Source organism: Schistocerca americana, chromosome 2 (genome assembly GCF_021461395.2).
Source record: "Schistocerca americana isolate TAMUIC-IGC-003095 chromosome 2, iqSchAmer2.1, whole genome shotgun sequence".
Classification (NCBI taxonomy): domain Eukaryota; kingdom Metazoa; phylum Arthropoda; class Insecta; order Orthoptera; family Acrididae; genus Schistocerca; species Schistocerca americana.
Genome location: NC_060120.1, coordinates 1,085,905,050 through 1,085,922,984, shown reverse-complemented (window position 1 = coordinate 1,085,922,984; position 17,935 = coordinate 1,085,905,050). Strand labels below are relative to the sequence as shown.

At 40.7% G+C, this 17,935-nt stretch overlaps 1 protein-coding gene across 1 annotated transcript in view; it reads left to right on the top strand.

Annotated features, from left to right (window-relative positions):
* Positions 1-12,873: 12,873 nt before the first annotated feature.
* Positions 12,874-17,935, top strand: part of LOC124595309 (clusterin-associated protein 1) — a 148,333-nt gene continuing 143,271 nt past the window's right edge. Inside the window, exon 1 of the mRNA XM_047133998.1 lies at positions 12,874-13,001. Within this exon, the coding sequence (XP_046989954.1) occupies positions 12,980-13,001 (22 nt within the window). The 5' untranslated portion in view covers positions 12,874-12,979. The remainder of the gene's footprint in view (positions 13,002-17,935) is intronic.

Sequence of the window (17,935 nt, the reverse complement as noted above, 5' to 3'; positions counted from 1 at the left end):
GAGCACAGATAGTCCCAGTCTTCAAGAAGGGTCGTCGAGCAGATGCGCAAAACTATAGACCTATATCTCTTACGTCGATCTCTTGTAGAATTTTAGAACATGTTTTTTGCTCGCGTATCATGTCATTTCTGGAAACCCAGAATCTACTATGTAGGAATCAACATGGATTCCGGAAACAGCGATCGTGTGAGACCCAACTCGCCTTATTTGTTCATGAGACCCAGAAAATATTAGATACAGGCTCCCAGGTAGATGCTATTTTTCTTGACTTCCGGAAGGCGTTCGATACAGTTCCGCACTGTCGCCTGATAAACAAAGTAAGAGCCTACGGAATATCAGACCAGCTGTGTGGCTGGATTGAAGAGTTTTTAGCAAACAGAACACAGCATGTTGTTATCAATGGAGAGACGTCTACAGACGTTAAAGTAACCTCTGGCGTGCCACAGGGGAGTGTTATGGGACCATTGCTTTTCACAATATATATAAATGACTTAGTAGATAGTGTCGGAAGTTCCATGCGGCTTTTCGCGGATGATGCTGTAGTATACAGAGAAGTTGCTGCATTAGAAAATTGTAGCGAAATACAGGAAGATCTGCAGCGGATAGGCACTTGGTGCAGGGAGTGGCAACTGACCCTTAACATAGACAAATGTAATGTATTGCGAATACATAGAAAGAAGGATCCTTTATTGTATGATTATATGATAGCGGAACAAACACTGGTAGCAGTTACTTCTGTAAAATATCTGGGAGTATGCGTACGGAACGATTTGAAGTGGAATGATCATATAAAACTAATTGTTGGTAAGGCGGGTACCAGGTTGAGATTCATTGGGAGAGTGCTTAGAAAATGTAGTCCATCAACAAAGGAGGTGGCTTACAAAACACTCGTTCGACCTATACTTGAGTATTGCTCATCAGTGTGGGATCCGTACCAGGTCGGGTTGACGGAGGAGATAGAGAAGATCCAAAGAAGAGCGGCGCGTTTCGTCACTGGGTTATTTGGTAACCGTGATAGCGTTACGGAGATGTTTAATAAACTCAAGTGGCAGACTCTGCAAGAGAGGCGCTCTGCATCGCGGTGTAGCTTGCTCGCCAGGTTTCGAGAGGGTGCGTTTCTGGATGAGGTATCGAATATATTGCTTCCCCCTACTTATACCTCCCGAGGAGATCACGAATGTAAAATTAGAGAGATTAGAGCGCGCACGGAGGCTTTCAGACAGTCGTTCTTCCCGCGAACCATACGCGACTGGAACAGGAAAGGGAGGTAATGACAGTGGCACGTAAAGTGCCCTCCGCCACACACCGTTGGGTGGCTTGCGGAGTATCAATGTAGATGTAGATGTAGATACGTTTTAGCAAAAAAATAATGATTAGGTTCTTTTTTAAATAACAACAGTGATGTAGGGTAACGAATTCTTTTCCTTTATTCAATTCAATTCAGTTTTTGAGTTTACAATTTAGTTAGTGATGTGCAATATATATATATAGGTCTTGAGATACATTTCAGTTCAATGCAGAGATACTTCTAACTTATTACTAGAATCCAACATGTGTTGGATATTCCTTGAAGTGAATGTCCTTATAGAGCCGCACTTAAAACTAGAGCAGAGGTATTGACTAACTTACACGCTAAATACTATTTCTAATGAAAATCCATCCAAACAGACTATATTGAACCGAGCTCCTCTGTGAATTAGCGTTCTCCTACTTAACTAGATGGCTCTAAATATTTTTTTTTGAAGTCGACATTTTAGGTGAACTAATTAATTATCTGAGTGACTCCAACTTAAGGAGACAAGTTTTAATTGGATGGCCCCAACTTAACTGAGCAGCTCTAAATTTTTTTTTGAACTGGATGGCTCTAGACATTTTCCACCACAGACAGCTGAAATACTTTAATAATAACAATTAATTGGGTCTCTAAAGCGCCCAACCCAAACAGCTGTACAAAGAAAAAGAAATGATATGGATGGAATTCAAACTACTTTGACTGGATGGCTAGCAGTAGGTGAAACTTAAACACTACTCTATTTACACACACACACACACACACACACACACACACACACACACACACACACGAATAATTGGAGAGAAACAATAATTTTTTTTTTCAGAACATTGTGCTTACATATAAATAAAGTCCAAATAATTTTTTTCCAGCACATTGTGCTTATATATAAATAATATATGTATATACAAAACTAGATGTATTTACACCTTCATACATATTTTACACTCACACACATATGCCCACACATTCATACATATTTTTACATTCCCACATACGCACACACACTCACACCACACATCACATACGCACCACCAATAATTACACTATGATAAAAGAGCCATACTATTTTATACATAAACCCACCCTACCTCATTCACACACTCATTCTCTCTCTATCTCTCAATCAGAGTCCTGCACAGCTTCATTCGCTTCAAGTAAATAGTGTGAGTATGGGAGGGTTTCCACCCCATCCTCATAAATGACTCTTTAATCGTCATGAGGAGACAATCCAACAGTAGATTGCAGTACAATGTACACTTTGTGTTTGTCTCCTCACGTTCCAACACTAGTTTGCCGAATGATGTGTGGAGGAGCGCTTTGAACACTGCGACCATACAGGCACTGCAAATAGCCTTCGACCATGAGGGCGCGAGATACTGCATGTCTAACACCCTTTGCCCGCCCCTGGGTGCCCCCATCTACTGTACGATATGCATACATTTTGGACCTCATTCCCACAAACTCTACAATCGGTACCCCATCTTTTATGAAACCGATAACCTTCTTGTTCTTAGGAACAATAAAGTAATGATTATTGGTATCATAAGAAGATGTGTCGAATTCTTTACAATGGCATCTAATTACTTCATATGGATCATAGTTCTTGATCCAATAGATAAAGTTGTCTGTATCCATGTAAAGCAACTTTGGTTCTACGAAATGAGGTCTCGCAAACTCGTGGTGGAAACGGTACATGTAGAATTTGGAGATATCCATTATGCACATCCCCAAATAGATAGGCTTCATAAACTCTACTACAGTCTTCGACATCTCCACAGCAACAAAGTTTTCATTGAAGATGGTAGCACGATTAAAATTTGGCCTGGCGATACACTTTCTCACGCCATAGCGTCCTTCCCATGGGGTTCTAATCAAAATATCGCGTTCATTTCTTACATTCTGCATAGTTTCCCCAAAAATGGAGTTTTTCATTAATTTAGAAAAATCTTTTTCGAAGTCATAACTCGCGACCGCCCTCTTTTCGGTATTTAGTTCAATATACTCCTCCAACCAGGGGGATTTCTTGAAGGAGATAGCCCGGGTGACTCTAACAAGCTTCATCCCTAAGCTGAGGCACTGCTGGAGATTACGATAATGAATAATACACCTCTGCTTATCTTCAACAGTAGCCAACAGTTTAGGGATGGTGCTTGCTTGCGCAATTTGTTGCTCTGGACATAACAGCAAGTCGCTTGTCTCTCCATGCAAATTATTAGGATATGTGATATCTTTCTCAAGCACATACCCTACATCAGAATCAGCCGCAAGACCAATTATTTTTCCTCCTAATCCCTTCAACTCGTCTTTGGGCACCCATCAAAATAGATCAACCGGCAGTGGCTGCATCATGACATGCCCGTACAAGTTATTCACACCTAAGTACATAATGTAACTCGAATCAAGGGATGCGTTAAACCCGACACCCATCTACGTGTTATTTTCCTTGGCATGCCTGTGGATGCACTGACAAAGTCCCCCACGGATCCTGCGCAAAAAAAAATAGAAGCATTGCTGCATCAGTCAAAAGGTCAACGCTGCACCCCGTTTTTTTGAGCATAGCATCCCAGGACAACCCACGTGCCGTGTAATAAAAGATGGGATCCTGAGAGTATGTGGCCATACATACACTCCGGAATTTTTCGAAAACATCTGCAAGCAAATGCACGTCTGTGTCCATGTATAGTCTTGCATATTAACCCAAATTGGGTATGTTGAACTGCTGCCAGACATTCACTGCAACCAAATAATCTGCTGTAGTTACGGCATCGCCTGTGAGAGTACTGGTAAATGCAGGTATGTCGGACAGCCTGGTTTCATTGAGTTTTGCCGTACAATCGACAGACTCATATGGGGAAACTCCTTTCCTAGTTGCAAGTTGGAACTTTTCCTCATCAGGAAAAGCAGACCGAGTGATATGCATATCATTCTGAGGTAGAGTTTCAACGAGTTTCTGGAGTGAAGTCTGCATAAAGCGTAAAGAGTCAAGGAAGCGGAGCGAAATTTTTGGCATCATTCGTTTTGAGAAAGAAATGTACTTCTCAACATTTTCAGGCAGGACACTGACCTGATCATTCTTCATACCGAAATTAGCCAAGTGCTCAACTAGAAATTAGCGTCATACTCGCTCAAATTATGAAAAAAGACAGGTATGTGCCGCCGTGGTAACTTATACTTCAAATTGAATGCGTTATGAGCTGCACCGTGGAACTTTCCTGTAAGATGGCAATGATCTCTATGGGGAGTTTCCGCTTTTCTGTCTAACAGTAGCCCACAAATATGACAATTAACCGCCTTTTCATACAATTTATCGTCTTTCTTTGATTTGGTCATGGGAATGTTGGTGCTGTAGAGCTTATCAACTTCCCAAGAAAGTTTTTCAAGCTCAGTGAGAAGCCAAACTGCTGGATCGTCCCCAAGTGGGTGAGTTTAAATCATATCCACATCAACTTGGAATGCTTCTGCATAAGGTAGGTTTTTGTGTGAAGGTTGTATGTGAGGCTATGGGGTTCCCTTCACAGCGAGTAACAGGAGCCAGCAGGCGAACGAATTCGGTGTACGCTACAGACAGGTATTGCTGCTGGTGCTGATCATCTTAAAATTTAATGAAGTTATTTTCCTCTGTGGGCATAATAACACGTACTGGGCGCTTGGAAGTACAATCTATTAGATGTATCCCTGATAACTCGTTCGATGAAAAATAATTCAGAAACCTTAAGCAAGTATGTTTTACATGATGATCAGTTAATAGTTGGGAGGAAAGGAGTTGGGACATGTCTTTGACCAAAACATTGTGATAATTATCACCTTTATAGAAGACCAGCATGTTTACATGCAGCTCTCGCTCACCTGCAAATTTTGAGAAATGGAGGGGTCCAACTACTGTACGCTTGTCTTGCTCATGTGACTTGCTGTTATTCTTCTTCAGGCCGTAAACGTGAACTGATATCTCAGTATTCTGCGCCTCAAATTTAGGGATGTACTGGATCTTGACGAGGAACTCGATACCATCAAAGTTATAATATGTCTTAATATCATTGACTTTGCAACTGTTCGGACACTGCAGATCTTTCTTGTAATTTCTCTTGCAAGCCAGGATTGACCTTGCAAAACAAGCATCATCATTTGTATTTGCGACATTAGTTCATGCCTTCTATCTTTAGGGAGCCAGATCATGGATGTCCAGGTGTGGTATATTACTGAGCACTTTAGCGGATCTGTGAACTTCCATCTCAGAAAACTGGGCCATAATAGTGCTCAAGCTGGATTCACGATACCACTCAGCAATGGAAGTTCTCCGAGAAATAACGCCATTATCATCCCATATATAGTGCAGAGTTGTAGCCTCTGCATCACCAGGATGTTTAGGTGGGTGATTCAACTCGCAGCATAGTACTGCACTGCATTTAATGGCGTTAAATCTCGGACTGTCTAGGATTTTGAGGTGCTCGGACTCTTCTAAAAACCCGACACAGTCGCGATACCTCCCGCCCGGATTCTCAATCCTTGTTTATGAGATACGCCCCTCAAAAGCCCTAGCAATTGCTGAGTATTCTAGAGGGATCATTATACCATTATCCTGATGTCCTTCACTATCAATAGGACAGGGGAGAGCACAACCACTAGCCATAGGATTATCAATATTACCATTACTACTGCTACAACTAGGAGTCCATGCCGTCCATGACGGGGCTGGTGAGGGCGCGTCTGCTGCAGGGAGAGGTATGTGCCGTGGTACACACATCTTTATCTGGCGGCGAGCACATGACGGCGGAGGAGGAGGCGGTGTGGAATCAGACTGCTGCGAGCAGTTTGGCTGCTGCAGTCCTAACCCGCTAGCCTGAGGGAGGGCAGCCCATGGCCGCCAGAGCAATGCTGTGGCCGTTGCGGTGGCTGAGACAGGACCTGGGGTAGCAGCAGTGGCGGAGGCGGCGGCGGTGGGAGCGGCTGTGGTAGCAGCTTCCCGTTGAGAGCAGCCCGGGCTTGGGTAGGTGCAGGTGGAGCACGGCAAATAACGCTAGCTCTTTTTGGTGGACTTGCCCGACCGTCACTTAGCCCGCAGCCACTTGCAGAGGCGCTTGCAGCCTCCTGGAATCTCTGACGAGCAGCCAGCAAAGGAGTGCGAGCTGGCAACCCCACGTGCATCTGGCGAGGCTGCAGGAGCGCACACCGTGCACTGAGAAGGTGGTTCTGTAAAGATAGGACATAGGTAATAATTAGTAAGATCGATATTATATTAGGAATAGAACACTTGTTGATATAATAATAATAATAATGGTAATTATTTAATTCACCCTGCTGCCAGGACTGCATCTCCTCCCAAATATCTGTGTCGAAGAGTACGTCTTTGTGCGGTTGGGTGTTGTATATCCCCGCTCCTTCACCATTTCGTGCACCCACTCGGGCACTGGTGAGGAGGATGGATGTGGATCTGCAGACTCTGTAACATGAAGTGCATGAATTAAGCAAAGGAAGTTCATTAAACAAACATGCTCTAAAAAATAACTGAGCAAGATTACGCCATCTCCATCAGTTGTCTGTACACATAATCTAAAGTAGGATGTTTGGACAGAATAACAATATAAGAAGATAAGTAAATTCAAACTCACAGTTCTGAAATGATGATGAAGACTGCTGTTGTTACTACCTCATCTCCTCCGCAACTTTCGGATTTATTTCTCCGGAAATATCTAGTCCGAATGCTGAAACAAAAGGAGAGAATATAGTGTAGGAGAGAGAGCAATAATATTGGAGCAAGATGAATGCACAAGAACTGAAACAATTTTCAGTTGAAAGATCGATCAAACATAAAAAAAGATAATGATAACTTATGCTGGGTCTCAGATGAGCAGACACGTTTGACCTTGTCGGAACTGTGAGCAAGACTGTTTCCTCTTCATCTTTGCAGGGATAAAAGAAATAGTGAACACACACACACACGTACAAGCAAACGATGCAACAAACAATGGATGAGTGAGAAAGACTAATGGAGAGCGGTTCCTTATATAAATGTGATGTCGTAATATCATTTGATCTAAGTGTGAACCAATGAATGTTGAACATTTTGGGGAGTGGGGGGTGAGCTCACTAGCACTCCTAGTCACTGAAAGTCACTTCCAGTACTTCGAGGAGACCTGAGCTTATGATAATTTATCGATTTACAGCGAAAGAATTCATACTATGAGTGAAGATGCTATTTGGAATACACACTGGACGATACTGAATTCAACCTTCGAATCTGAAGTTATTATGTGTATATTACGAACTCATCTGAGGAGGATGCAATTAGATATATTCTTGAACAAGGATTTATTGCATCTTGCTCAAAGTATGTGAGCTTGGTGATTTTTTCAAACATGAATGCTATATATGTGTAACGCTAGGTTGCTGGTATTAAGGCTGGTGTTGGTTAGATTTAGTTTAGCTTCGTAAACACTGAAACAAATCATTTAGAAAGTGTTGAGATGATAAAATGGCGAACTTTTTTAGTATTTAGGAATGGTGTACAGCAGAAAAGATGTTCTTATTTTTACATAGTGATGTGACTTGAGAACTTTGTTAGATGCGCGATGCATTAGCTACACATTGCACGTGTTCTGAGAGAATCGCGAGCAATTTCTATTGCACGTCTGTGATGTCAGTATACGCATGCTGGCTAGATGCTGTGATGTCACTATGCACACACTGGCTACGTGCATCGCATGAGTACCGTTAGAATCGCGAGCGGTGGACTGGAAATCTCTTGCATGATCTGTGACATCAGTATGCGCGTCACACACATATGTCGTGAACGGTTGAACAGTTTTTTATATTGTCTGTGAGAGTGAGTCACTCTGGAAATAGGTCTTTGCTGCACTGGAGGTAGAGAGGAGAATGACGTCAGCATTGCGGCCCAGAGGACGACTTGGCGCTTTTTTAGATACAAATGTGACATCAGTATGTGCATGTGGGCTATACGCTGTGCCACCACAATGTGCGCATGGGCTACTCATGTCACACGAGTACCATTAGAATCATAGGAGAGAGAAAGTGGTCGAACAGATGAGAAGGATGGTAGCGCTCTCAGGTGATGGTACTGTGTACTAGACCACTTGGACCTCGAGGCGCACACAGTTTCCTGCCATCTTAGATAACGGTGCTCATGTGATCAGCTGACATCACGACTGCCATCTTGGATGACAGCGCCCTCTGGTAGCAGTACTGTGCACTAAGTCAGTTGGAGTCTGGTCCTTGTAGTGAACACACTATATGGGTTTCCTGCATCATATTGTTTAAATAAATAGTGCATGCAAAATGACTTATGTCCAGCACAGGTCGAATACTTCTCCTGTAAATCCCTCGGAGGAGGTGGCGGTCGGTTGACTTAGATTAGTGGAGGTGACCTTTCTTTCCCGCCATTTTCTTAGGTTAGTAGAGATACACCAATTGATCTATCTTCCCGCCAAAATTGAAACTTGGTGCCAGTTCCTAGAATGAGGTGGCCTTCAGATGACTTAGGTAGCCCAAGTGACCTATATTCCTGCCATTTTCTTAGGTGGTGTGATGCAGTATCCTGTTGGAATTTGGACTTCCTGCCATTTTTCTGGGGGAAGTTTATTATGGCACGGGTTACGCGTGCGTCGTCCTCTTCAATGCCTATCTTTGACGAATGTGCAGAAACGTGCTAGACAGCAATGGTGAATGGAATGCCATCATTAGGAACCGGAATGGCATCAGATAGTGTTTTTGGATGAATGCAGTTACTCTTTGTTTGAAAATGATGACTGCATTTTGGTTCGCTGCAGACAGGGGGGTGGGGGGGGGGTGGCATCACAGTGACTGCATTCGCATAAGACAAACAACACCAACTCAAGGCCTTATGCCTGAGGTGCTATCAGGTACAACCACAAATAACTGTCGGTGCGTGCCCCATCCAGGGCACTGCGACTAGTGTGACTATGTGAATGACATACTGCAACCCGTAGCCATACCCTTTCTGCACAACACCACAGATGCCATTTTTCAGCACGGCCACATGTTGCTGCACCAACAGGTGCCTTCTTGGTGTCACAGGGTGTCAGCCTTTTGTCCTGGCCGCCAATTGAAAATGTGTGGGATATGGTGAAACGACAGGTGCAGTGCTGTGACCCAGTGCCAACCACGACAAAAGAACTTCGGAACCTAGTGAATGCAGCTTGGATGGCTATACCGCAGGATGCCGTTCGCACCTGATACGTCAGAGCCATCACGCATGTAACAAGTTATCAGGGCCCATGGCGGATGCTGTGCCTAGTGGGCAACAGGGCACATGCTGAATCGAGGTGACTGAAATGCTAATCATTTCTGCAGAACATACTAATGTACATGTTCTGTGGATATGAACGTCTTATCTCTAGTTGTTCAAGGTGTTCTTATTTTTGTGAACATGAGTGCACATTGCATCTAACAGAAAATAAAAAAAAATTATTGCAGCGTGTACAGCTCAAAACTGAAGTCCTGCTTATGGTGTCACCAATAAGCTCTCACTGTCAGACCGAGAGGAAGAATTATATGGGCAAAAAAACAAACATTGTTTACTATAGCGACTTTGAGACTAAGATACGTAGAATCATGGTCTGCTGCCCGGAATAGACTAACAGGCTCCCAATTTTTAAATCACAACTACACGAATAATTATTATTATAGGCGGGTAAGTTTGATCGTGCTAAGACACAGAATTTACAGTTTGCTACCGTTAATAGCGATCTGCTAAAAAAAATGGTTGCTAATTGCTCGTCGCTAAACCATTATTCCTGAAAACGTTGTTAGTACTTACAAAAAATTCAACACCTGGTTTGTCAGCTGTAAAAATGGTCAATATTATTCTTTGAAATAAACACATGCACACAATTTCATGTCAGCATACTTATTATTAACGAAAATTACAAATGGCCTAGACAGGCGAGAGAAAACTGCCTGTCTGCAAAGAACAAGCGAGAGATAGCATGATAGAAACAAGTGATGAATAACCTACAAAAATTCAGAGACAGCATTTTGTTTGTTTTCATCACAATCACTGATATAGACTGTGTCTGCATTTGGCCATGAAAATTCATTGGATTACATATTTGAAATAGCAACTATAATAAAAAAAATACTAATCACTTGATAGGCTATGTCCTTTCACAGGGCTTGCTGTACTAGCAAACTTCTTTATAATGTATACAGTGATGTATTTGTATTTCGTATTTGTATTTCTGTATCAGTCCTGTAAATCATGTTTAGGTACATAATTTGCACAAACGATGTAGGACAAGTCAGGTTGGTACAGTATATACAACATCATACACATTGTTATTTTGAAAAGATAAATAATTAAAAATTATTCAATACATATTGAATAGTGATGACAAAATTAATATAATAAAATAAAATGATAGATTGGTTAAGAATATTTGAGCAGTTACACTATACTTTTCTGGTACTCTAAAAACTCGGAAACAGAATAGAAGCAGTGGTCAAGCAAGTACTCTTTCAGTTTCACTTTAAACTTATGTAAATTTTGCATCTGTTTCAAATAGGATGGCATGTGATTGTACAGCATTATTCCAGTATGATACACTTCTCTCTTAGAAATGTTTGTACTTACTGTATTGACATGCAAATAATGCTTCTGCCTAGTATCATGAGGGTGGTAATCACAGTTATACTTGAAGATATTTTCACCTTTTAAAATACTTCCTTTTGTGAAATTTAATTTTTCATACATATATAACCAAAGAAGAGGCAGTATATTGAGATTTTTAAATATTGGTCTACAGGAGTCTCTGTACTTTGCATGTTTTATTATTCTAACAATCTTGTTCTGTAGCCTAAATGGTTTGTTTGTACCTATGGAGTTCCCCCAAAAGATAATGCCGTACATTAGCAGTGACTGAATACTGCAGTGGTACATTGTGATCACCGACACACGGCTTGTATTTTGTGTGAAGATTCTTATTGCATACGTAAGTGTGTTAAACTTTTTATGTATATGATTAAGATGTGTCTCCCATTTTAGGTTTTGCTGAATATGAATACCTAAAAATTTTGTGTTTCTCACAGATGAGACAATTTTTCCATCAATTTTAAAAATCGGTCTTGCAGGATGTAGTTTCTGTGAATTGCGGAAATTGACTGTCACTGTTTTTTCACTATTTATTATTAGCTTGTTTGTTCTGAACCATTGTGTCAAATTTTGTATTATACCTTTAGCTGTTCTTTGTAGGCTTTCCTCATCACATGATTTGATTTGGATATTTGTGTCATCTGCAAAAAGTGCTGTTGTCCCTTTAGTTATTTTTTCTGACAAATCATGAACATAAAAAATGAAAAGAATTGGCCCAAGGACTGACCCTTGAGGAACTCCATATGTAATACTTTGTGCATTACAGTAAAAATTACAAATTTTTTGCGTTTTTATATCTTTGTATTTTATTTGAGTGATCTGTTGACGGTCATGAAGGCAGGAATGTATCCACTTGTTTGGCAGGCCTCGTATTCCATAATTACCTAGCTTCTGCAACAGAGTATTATGATCAATTACATCGAAGGCTTTACTAAGGTCAAGAAATATGCCAGACACATGTTGCTTATTATCTGATGCAGTTAGAATTTCATTTAAGAAGGTCTAAATAGTTGACTGTGTTCATCTGCCAGTTCTGAATCCGTGTTACGCATTACACATTATGTTTTATTTATTTAGATAGGCTGTCAGCCTTCTAAGAAATAGTTTTTCAAGAATTTTACCAAAGCCTGACAATACTGATACAGGTCTATAGTTTGCAGCTTCATATTTGTCCCCTTTCTTGTACAGTGGTGTCACTTTTGCCATTTTCAGATTTTTTGGGAATATACCACTCACGAATGATGAATTGAAAATATCCATGAATGGTTCTATGATAGATGTTACACTTGCTTTGATGATAATATCTGGTATTTCATCAGTACCTGCTGAATACTTATTGGGTAACTTTAAGATGTGGCTGTTGTGCTTTTGCTTTTACCGTAGTCTAGTGCATAGATAGAAGGGGCCCTTGGCTCACTAAATTTTATAAAAACGTCTCACTGGAACAGCCTAACATCTATTATGGTGAACGCCATTGTTACAATAAGAGCTAGTTTGAATTGTGTTCGCAAGTGCTGTCACGATTACAATCTGCCGGAGAACTTCCTACGACAAATCCGACAGAATCATAGCATACAGACATTTCTTCAGCCGGACCCAGTACTTCGGCAGTGTGGTGGACACGCAAGACATCCTATTGCAGAATAAGGAGGAAAATAAAATGTTGCCGCAGGATGAGGAAGAGAATGAAACACTGTGGCTGGAACTACATTAATGTGGTGAGTAAAATCTAAACTTAGTAAGCTTTCTTTTAGAAGTAGAAGTAATAGTAATCATAATAATAGGCAATAACGATGACAAAAAATTTCTTTGTAAGTTAAAAGTGCATTGAATTTTATTTTTAGGAAGATAGATAACAATATTAAGCATTTAATTTGAATTACACTGTAGTTTAACAGAAATTTTTTTTCTGTGTTGGCAGCGCTGCATGTTGCCTTGTCCTTGTGCGTTGCCCGGGGCAACGAGAAACAAACAAATAAATAAACATGCACAAGAGCTCTGCGTTGCTGTGTTTCGGACAGTTGACTTGACAGTGCTGATTTATATTTGAAGCTGCCACCATGTCTTACAGAGACCTAAGGAGTAAGTTCGCAGAGACGACTGCTACTGGTAGTGAGCACACAAGAAGGCAGATCTAAACTCTGACGTATATTGTAATGTGGCTGAGTAGGTGCATAATAAATGTATTTCTTACCGATGATAGCAACTGCGCAAGAACCTTCAACGCTTCACAAAATTCAAGACGATCAGGACATAAAATAAAATAAATAGTATTATTCATCTGCGTAAACTGATGTTGATACTTGCTACATTTAAGTTTGTAGATTGTTAAACAAAATGTTGGAATCAGGTAAACCGCAATACAGAAACACTCGGGCAAGTTTCTAAGAGTTAAAAAGAATTAGTTTACAAAGCTAAACCGTTACCAAACATCGTACGCACAAAGTAGTACGGGCCATAAAAATACATAACCAGTTCTCGAGGTAAACAACAATAGCTAAACATCAAAAGGAAATTTTCTTAAAACCAAGTATCAACTAACAAATATGCAGTAAGGTACAGCACCAAATAGAAAACAGTCGCAATCCTCCGATTATTATGGCGCTTGTAAGTAATAATTTGTAGAGTATACCGTATGTTTTTTTGTGTCATTTGCTTTCCATTAGCCAGTAGTGTGCCTCAGTGGCGGATTTTTCTACGAAAGACGCACTTCCTGCGATGGTACACGGGTAATTCCATGTCGATTCAACGCAGAAAAGTGACATTTTCAACCTAACTAGCTCAGATTTCTTTCAGACTTGATGCATCCAATGATCCAAATGTTGTTGTTGTGGTCTTCAGTCCTGGGAGTGGTTTGATGCAGCTCTCCATGCTACTCTATCCTGTGCAAGCTGCTTCATCTCCCAGTACATACTGCAGCCTACATCCTTCTGAATCTGCTTACTGTATTCATCTATTTGTCTCTCTCTACGATTTTTACCCTTCACGCTGCCCTCCAGTACTAAATTGGTGATCCCTTGATGCCTCAGAACATGTCCTACCAGCCCTTCTTCTAGTCAAGTTGTGCCACAAACTCCTCTTCTCCCCAATTCTATTCAATACCTCCACATTAGTTATGTGATCTACCCATGTTATCTTCAGCATTCTTCTGTAGCACCACATTTTGAAAGCTTCTATTCTCTTCTTGTCTAAACTATTTATCGTCCACATTTCACTTCCATACATGGCTACACTGCATACAAATACTTTCAGAAATGACATCGTGACACTTAAATCTATACTCGATGTTAACAAATTTCTTTTCTTCAGAAACGCTTTCCTTGCCATTGCCAGTCTACATTTTATTTCCTCCCTACTTCGACCATCATCAGTTATATTGCTCCCCAAATACCAAAACTCCTTTACTACTTTAAGTGTCTCATTTCCTAATCCAATTCCCCCAGCATCACCCTACTTAATTCAACTACATTCCATTATCCTCATTCTGCATTTGTTGATGTTCATCTTATATCCTCCTTTCAAGACACTGTCCATTCCGTTCAGCTGCTCTTCCAAGTACTTTTCTGTCTTTGACAGAATTACAATGTCATCGGCGAACCTCAAAGTTTTTATTTCTTCTCCATGGATTTTAATACCTACTCCAAATTTTTCTTTTGTTTCCTTTATTGCTTGCTCAATATACAGATTGAACAACATCAGGGAGAGGCTACAACCCTGTCTCATTCCCTTCCCAACCACTGCTTCCCTTCTGGTTTCTGTACAAATTGTAAATAGCCTTTCGCTCCCTGCATTTTACCCCTGCCACCGTCAGAAATTGAAAAAGAGTATTCCAGTCACCATTGTCAAAAGCTTTCTCTAGAAACGTAGGTTTGCCTTTCCTTAATCTTTCTTCCAAGATAAGTCGTAGTGTCAGTATAGCCTCATCCAACATTTCTACATAATCCAAACTGACTTCCCCCGAGGTCAGCTTCTACTAGTTTCTCCATTTGTCTGTAAAGAATCCGCGTTAGTATTTTGCAGCTGTGACTTATTAAATTGATAGTTTGGTAATTTTCACATCTGTCAACGCCTGCTTTCTTTGGGATTGGAATTATTATATTCTTCTTGAAGTCTGAGCGTATTTCGCCTGTCTCATGCATTTTGCTAACCGGATGGTAGAGTTTTGTCAGGACTGGCTCTCCCAAGGCTGTCAGTAGCTCTAATGGAATGTTGTCTACTCCCGGGGCCTTGTTTCAACTTAGGTCTTTCAGTGCTCTGTCAAACTCTTCACGCAGTATCGTATCTCCCATTTCATCTTCATCTACCTCCTCTTCCATTTCCATAATATTGTCCTTAAGAACATCGCCCCCGTATAGACCCTCTATATACTCCTTCCACATTTCTGCTTTGCTTAGAACTGGGTTTCCATCTGAGATCTTGATATTCATGCAAGTGGTTCTCTTTTCTCCAAAGGTCTCTTTAATTTTCCTGTAGGCAGTATCTGTCTTATCCTTGTGAGATAAGCCCGTACATCCTTACATTTGTCATCTAGCCATCCTTGCTTAGCAATTTTGCGCTTCCTGTCGATGTCATTTTTGCGACGTTTGTATTCCTTTTTGCCTGCTTGCTGCATTTTTGTATTTTCTCCTTTCATCCATTAAATTCAGTATCTCCTTCGTTGCCCAAGGTTTTCTGCAAGCCCTCATCTTTTTACCTACTTGATTCTCTGCTGCCTTCACTATTTCATTCTCAAAGCTACCCATTCTTCTTCTACTGTATTTCTTCCCCCCATTCCTGTCAGTTGTTCCGTTATACTCTCCCTGAAACTCCGTACAACCTCTGGTCCTTTCAGTTTATCCAGGTCCCATCTCCTTGAATTCCCACCTTTTTGCAGTTTCTTCAGTTTTAAGCTACAGTTCATAGCCAATAGATTGTGGTCAGAGTCCACATCTGCCCCTGGAAATGTCTTACAATTTAAAATCTGGTTCCTAAATCTCTGTCTTACCATTATATAATCTATCTGAAACCTTCTAGTATACCCAGGGTTCTTCCATGTATACAACCTTCTTTCATGACTCTTGAACCAAGTGATGGCTATGATTAAGTTGGGCTCTGTGCAAAATTCTACCAGGCGGCTTCGTCTTTCATTTCTTAGTGGCAATCCATATTCACCTACTACGTTTCCTTCACCTCCTTTTCCTACAGTCAAATTCCAGTCACCCATGGCTATTAAATTTTCGTCTCCCTTCACTACCTGAATAATTTCCTTTATCTCACCATACATTTCATCAATTTCTTCATCATCTGCAGAGCTAGTTGGCATATAAACTTGTACTATTGTAGTAGGTGTCCAAATAAGAAATGGCAAATTACCAGTTTGCAGGGGTAAATGACAGTTGCGAGGAAAGTTACAGGTCTGCAAAGGTTGGAAATTGTGTGAACTTTGCGTGTATCTGTGTGAACATAAAGGCCTATAATTCTGGTTCTAAGCCACATAAAGCAATGAAACTTGCGTTATTGGAATGCTAATGAGTAGAGATTTACATTGATATATAACATGACAGGATTCTAAGTATATTCGCGTTTAAAGTTGTTGACCTTAACCATTGACTTATGTATCTCAAATCAGCTGATCTTCAGTTTTTAGAAAAAAATGTATTATATTGCTCCAATGTATTACTATTATCATGACAAACGTCAAGATGGCACAACAAAGGTATCCTGCCCAAAAATGTATTTTGTCAGCATCAGTAAACTATCAAAATGCAGAAGGTAGCACATAAATGTGCAACACAAATGGTTAAGAAGTGCATAAGTAATGTAAAAAACATGGTTTATATTATTGTAATGGTAAAGCATCATAAAAGAAGCCTGGAGATACTGACAGGTTTCAGATAGATTACATAATGGTAAGACAGGGATTTAGGGACCAGGTTTTAAATTGTAAGACATTTCCAGGGGCAGATGTGGACTCTGACCACAATCTATTGGTTATGACCTGTAGATTAAAACTGAAGAAACTGCGAAAAGGTGGGAATTTAAGGAGATGGGACCTGGATAAACTGACTAAACCAGAGGTTGTACAGAGTTTCAGGGAGAGCATAAGGGAACAATTGACAGGAATGGTGGAAAGAAATACAGTAGAAGAAGAATGGGTAGCTTTGAGAGACGAAGTAGTGAAGGCAGCAGAGGACCTAGTAGGTAAAAAGACGAGGGCTAGTAGAAATCCTTGGGTAACAGAAGAAATACCGAATTTAATTGATGAAAGGAGAAAATATAAAAATGCAGTAAATGAAGCAGGCAAAAAGGAATACAAACGTCTCAAAAACGAGATTGACAGGAAGTGCAAAATGGCTAAGCAGGGATGGCTAGAGGACAAATGTAAGGGTGTAGAGGGCTATCTCACTAGGGGTAAGATGGATACTGCCTGCAGGAAAATTAAAGAGACCTTTGGAGAAAAGAGAACCACTTGTATGAATATCAAGAGCTCAGATGGAAACCAAGTTTTAACCAAAGAAGGGAAAGCAGAAAGGTGGAGGGAGTATATAGAGGGCCTATACAAGGGCAATGTGCTTGAGGACAATATTATAGAAATGGAAGAGGATGTAGATGAAGATGAATTGGGAGATACGATACTGCGTGAAGAGTTTGACAGAGCACTGAAAGACCTGAGTCGAAACAAGGCCCCGGGAGTAGACAACATTCCATTAGAACTACTGACAGCCTTGGGAGAGCCAGTCCTGACAAAACTCTACCATCTGGTGAGCAAGATGTATGAGACAGGCGAAATACCCTCAGACTTAAAGAAGAATATAATAATTCCAATCCCAAAGAAAGCAGGTGCTGACAGAGGTGAAAATAACCGAACCATCAGTTTAATAAGTCACAGCTGCAAATTACTAACGCGAATTCTTTACAGACGAATGGAAAAACTGGTAGAAGCCGACCTCGGGGAAGATCAGTTTCGATTCTGCAGAAATATTGGAGCATGTGAGGCAATACTGACCCTACGACTTATCTTAGAAACTAGATTAAGG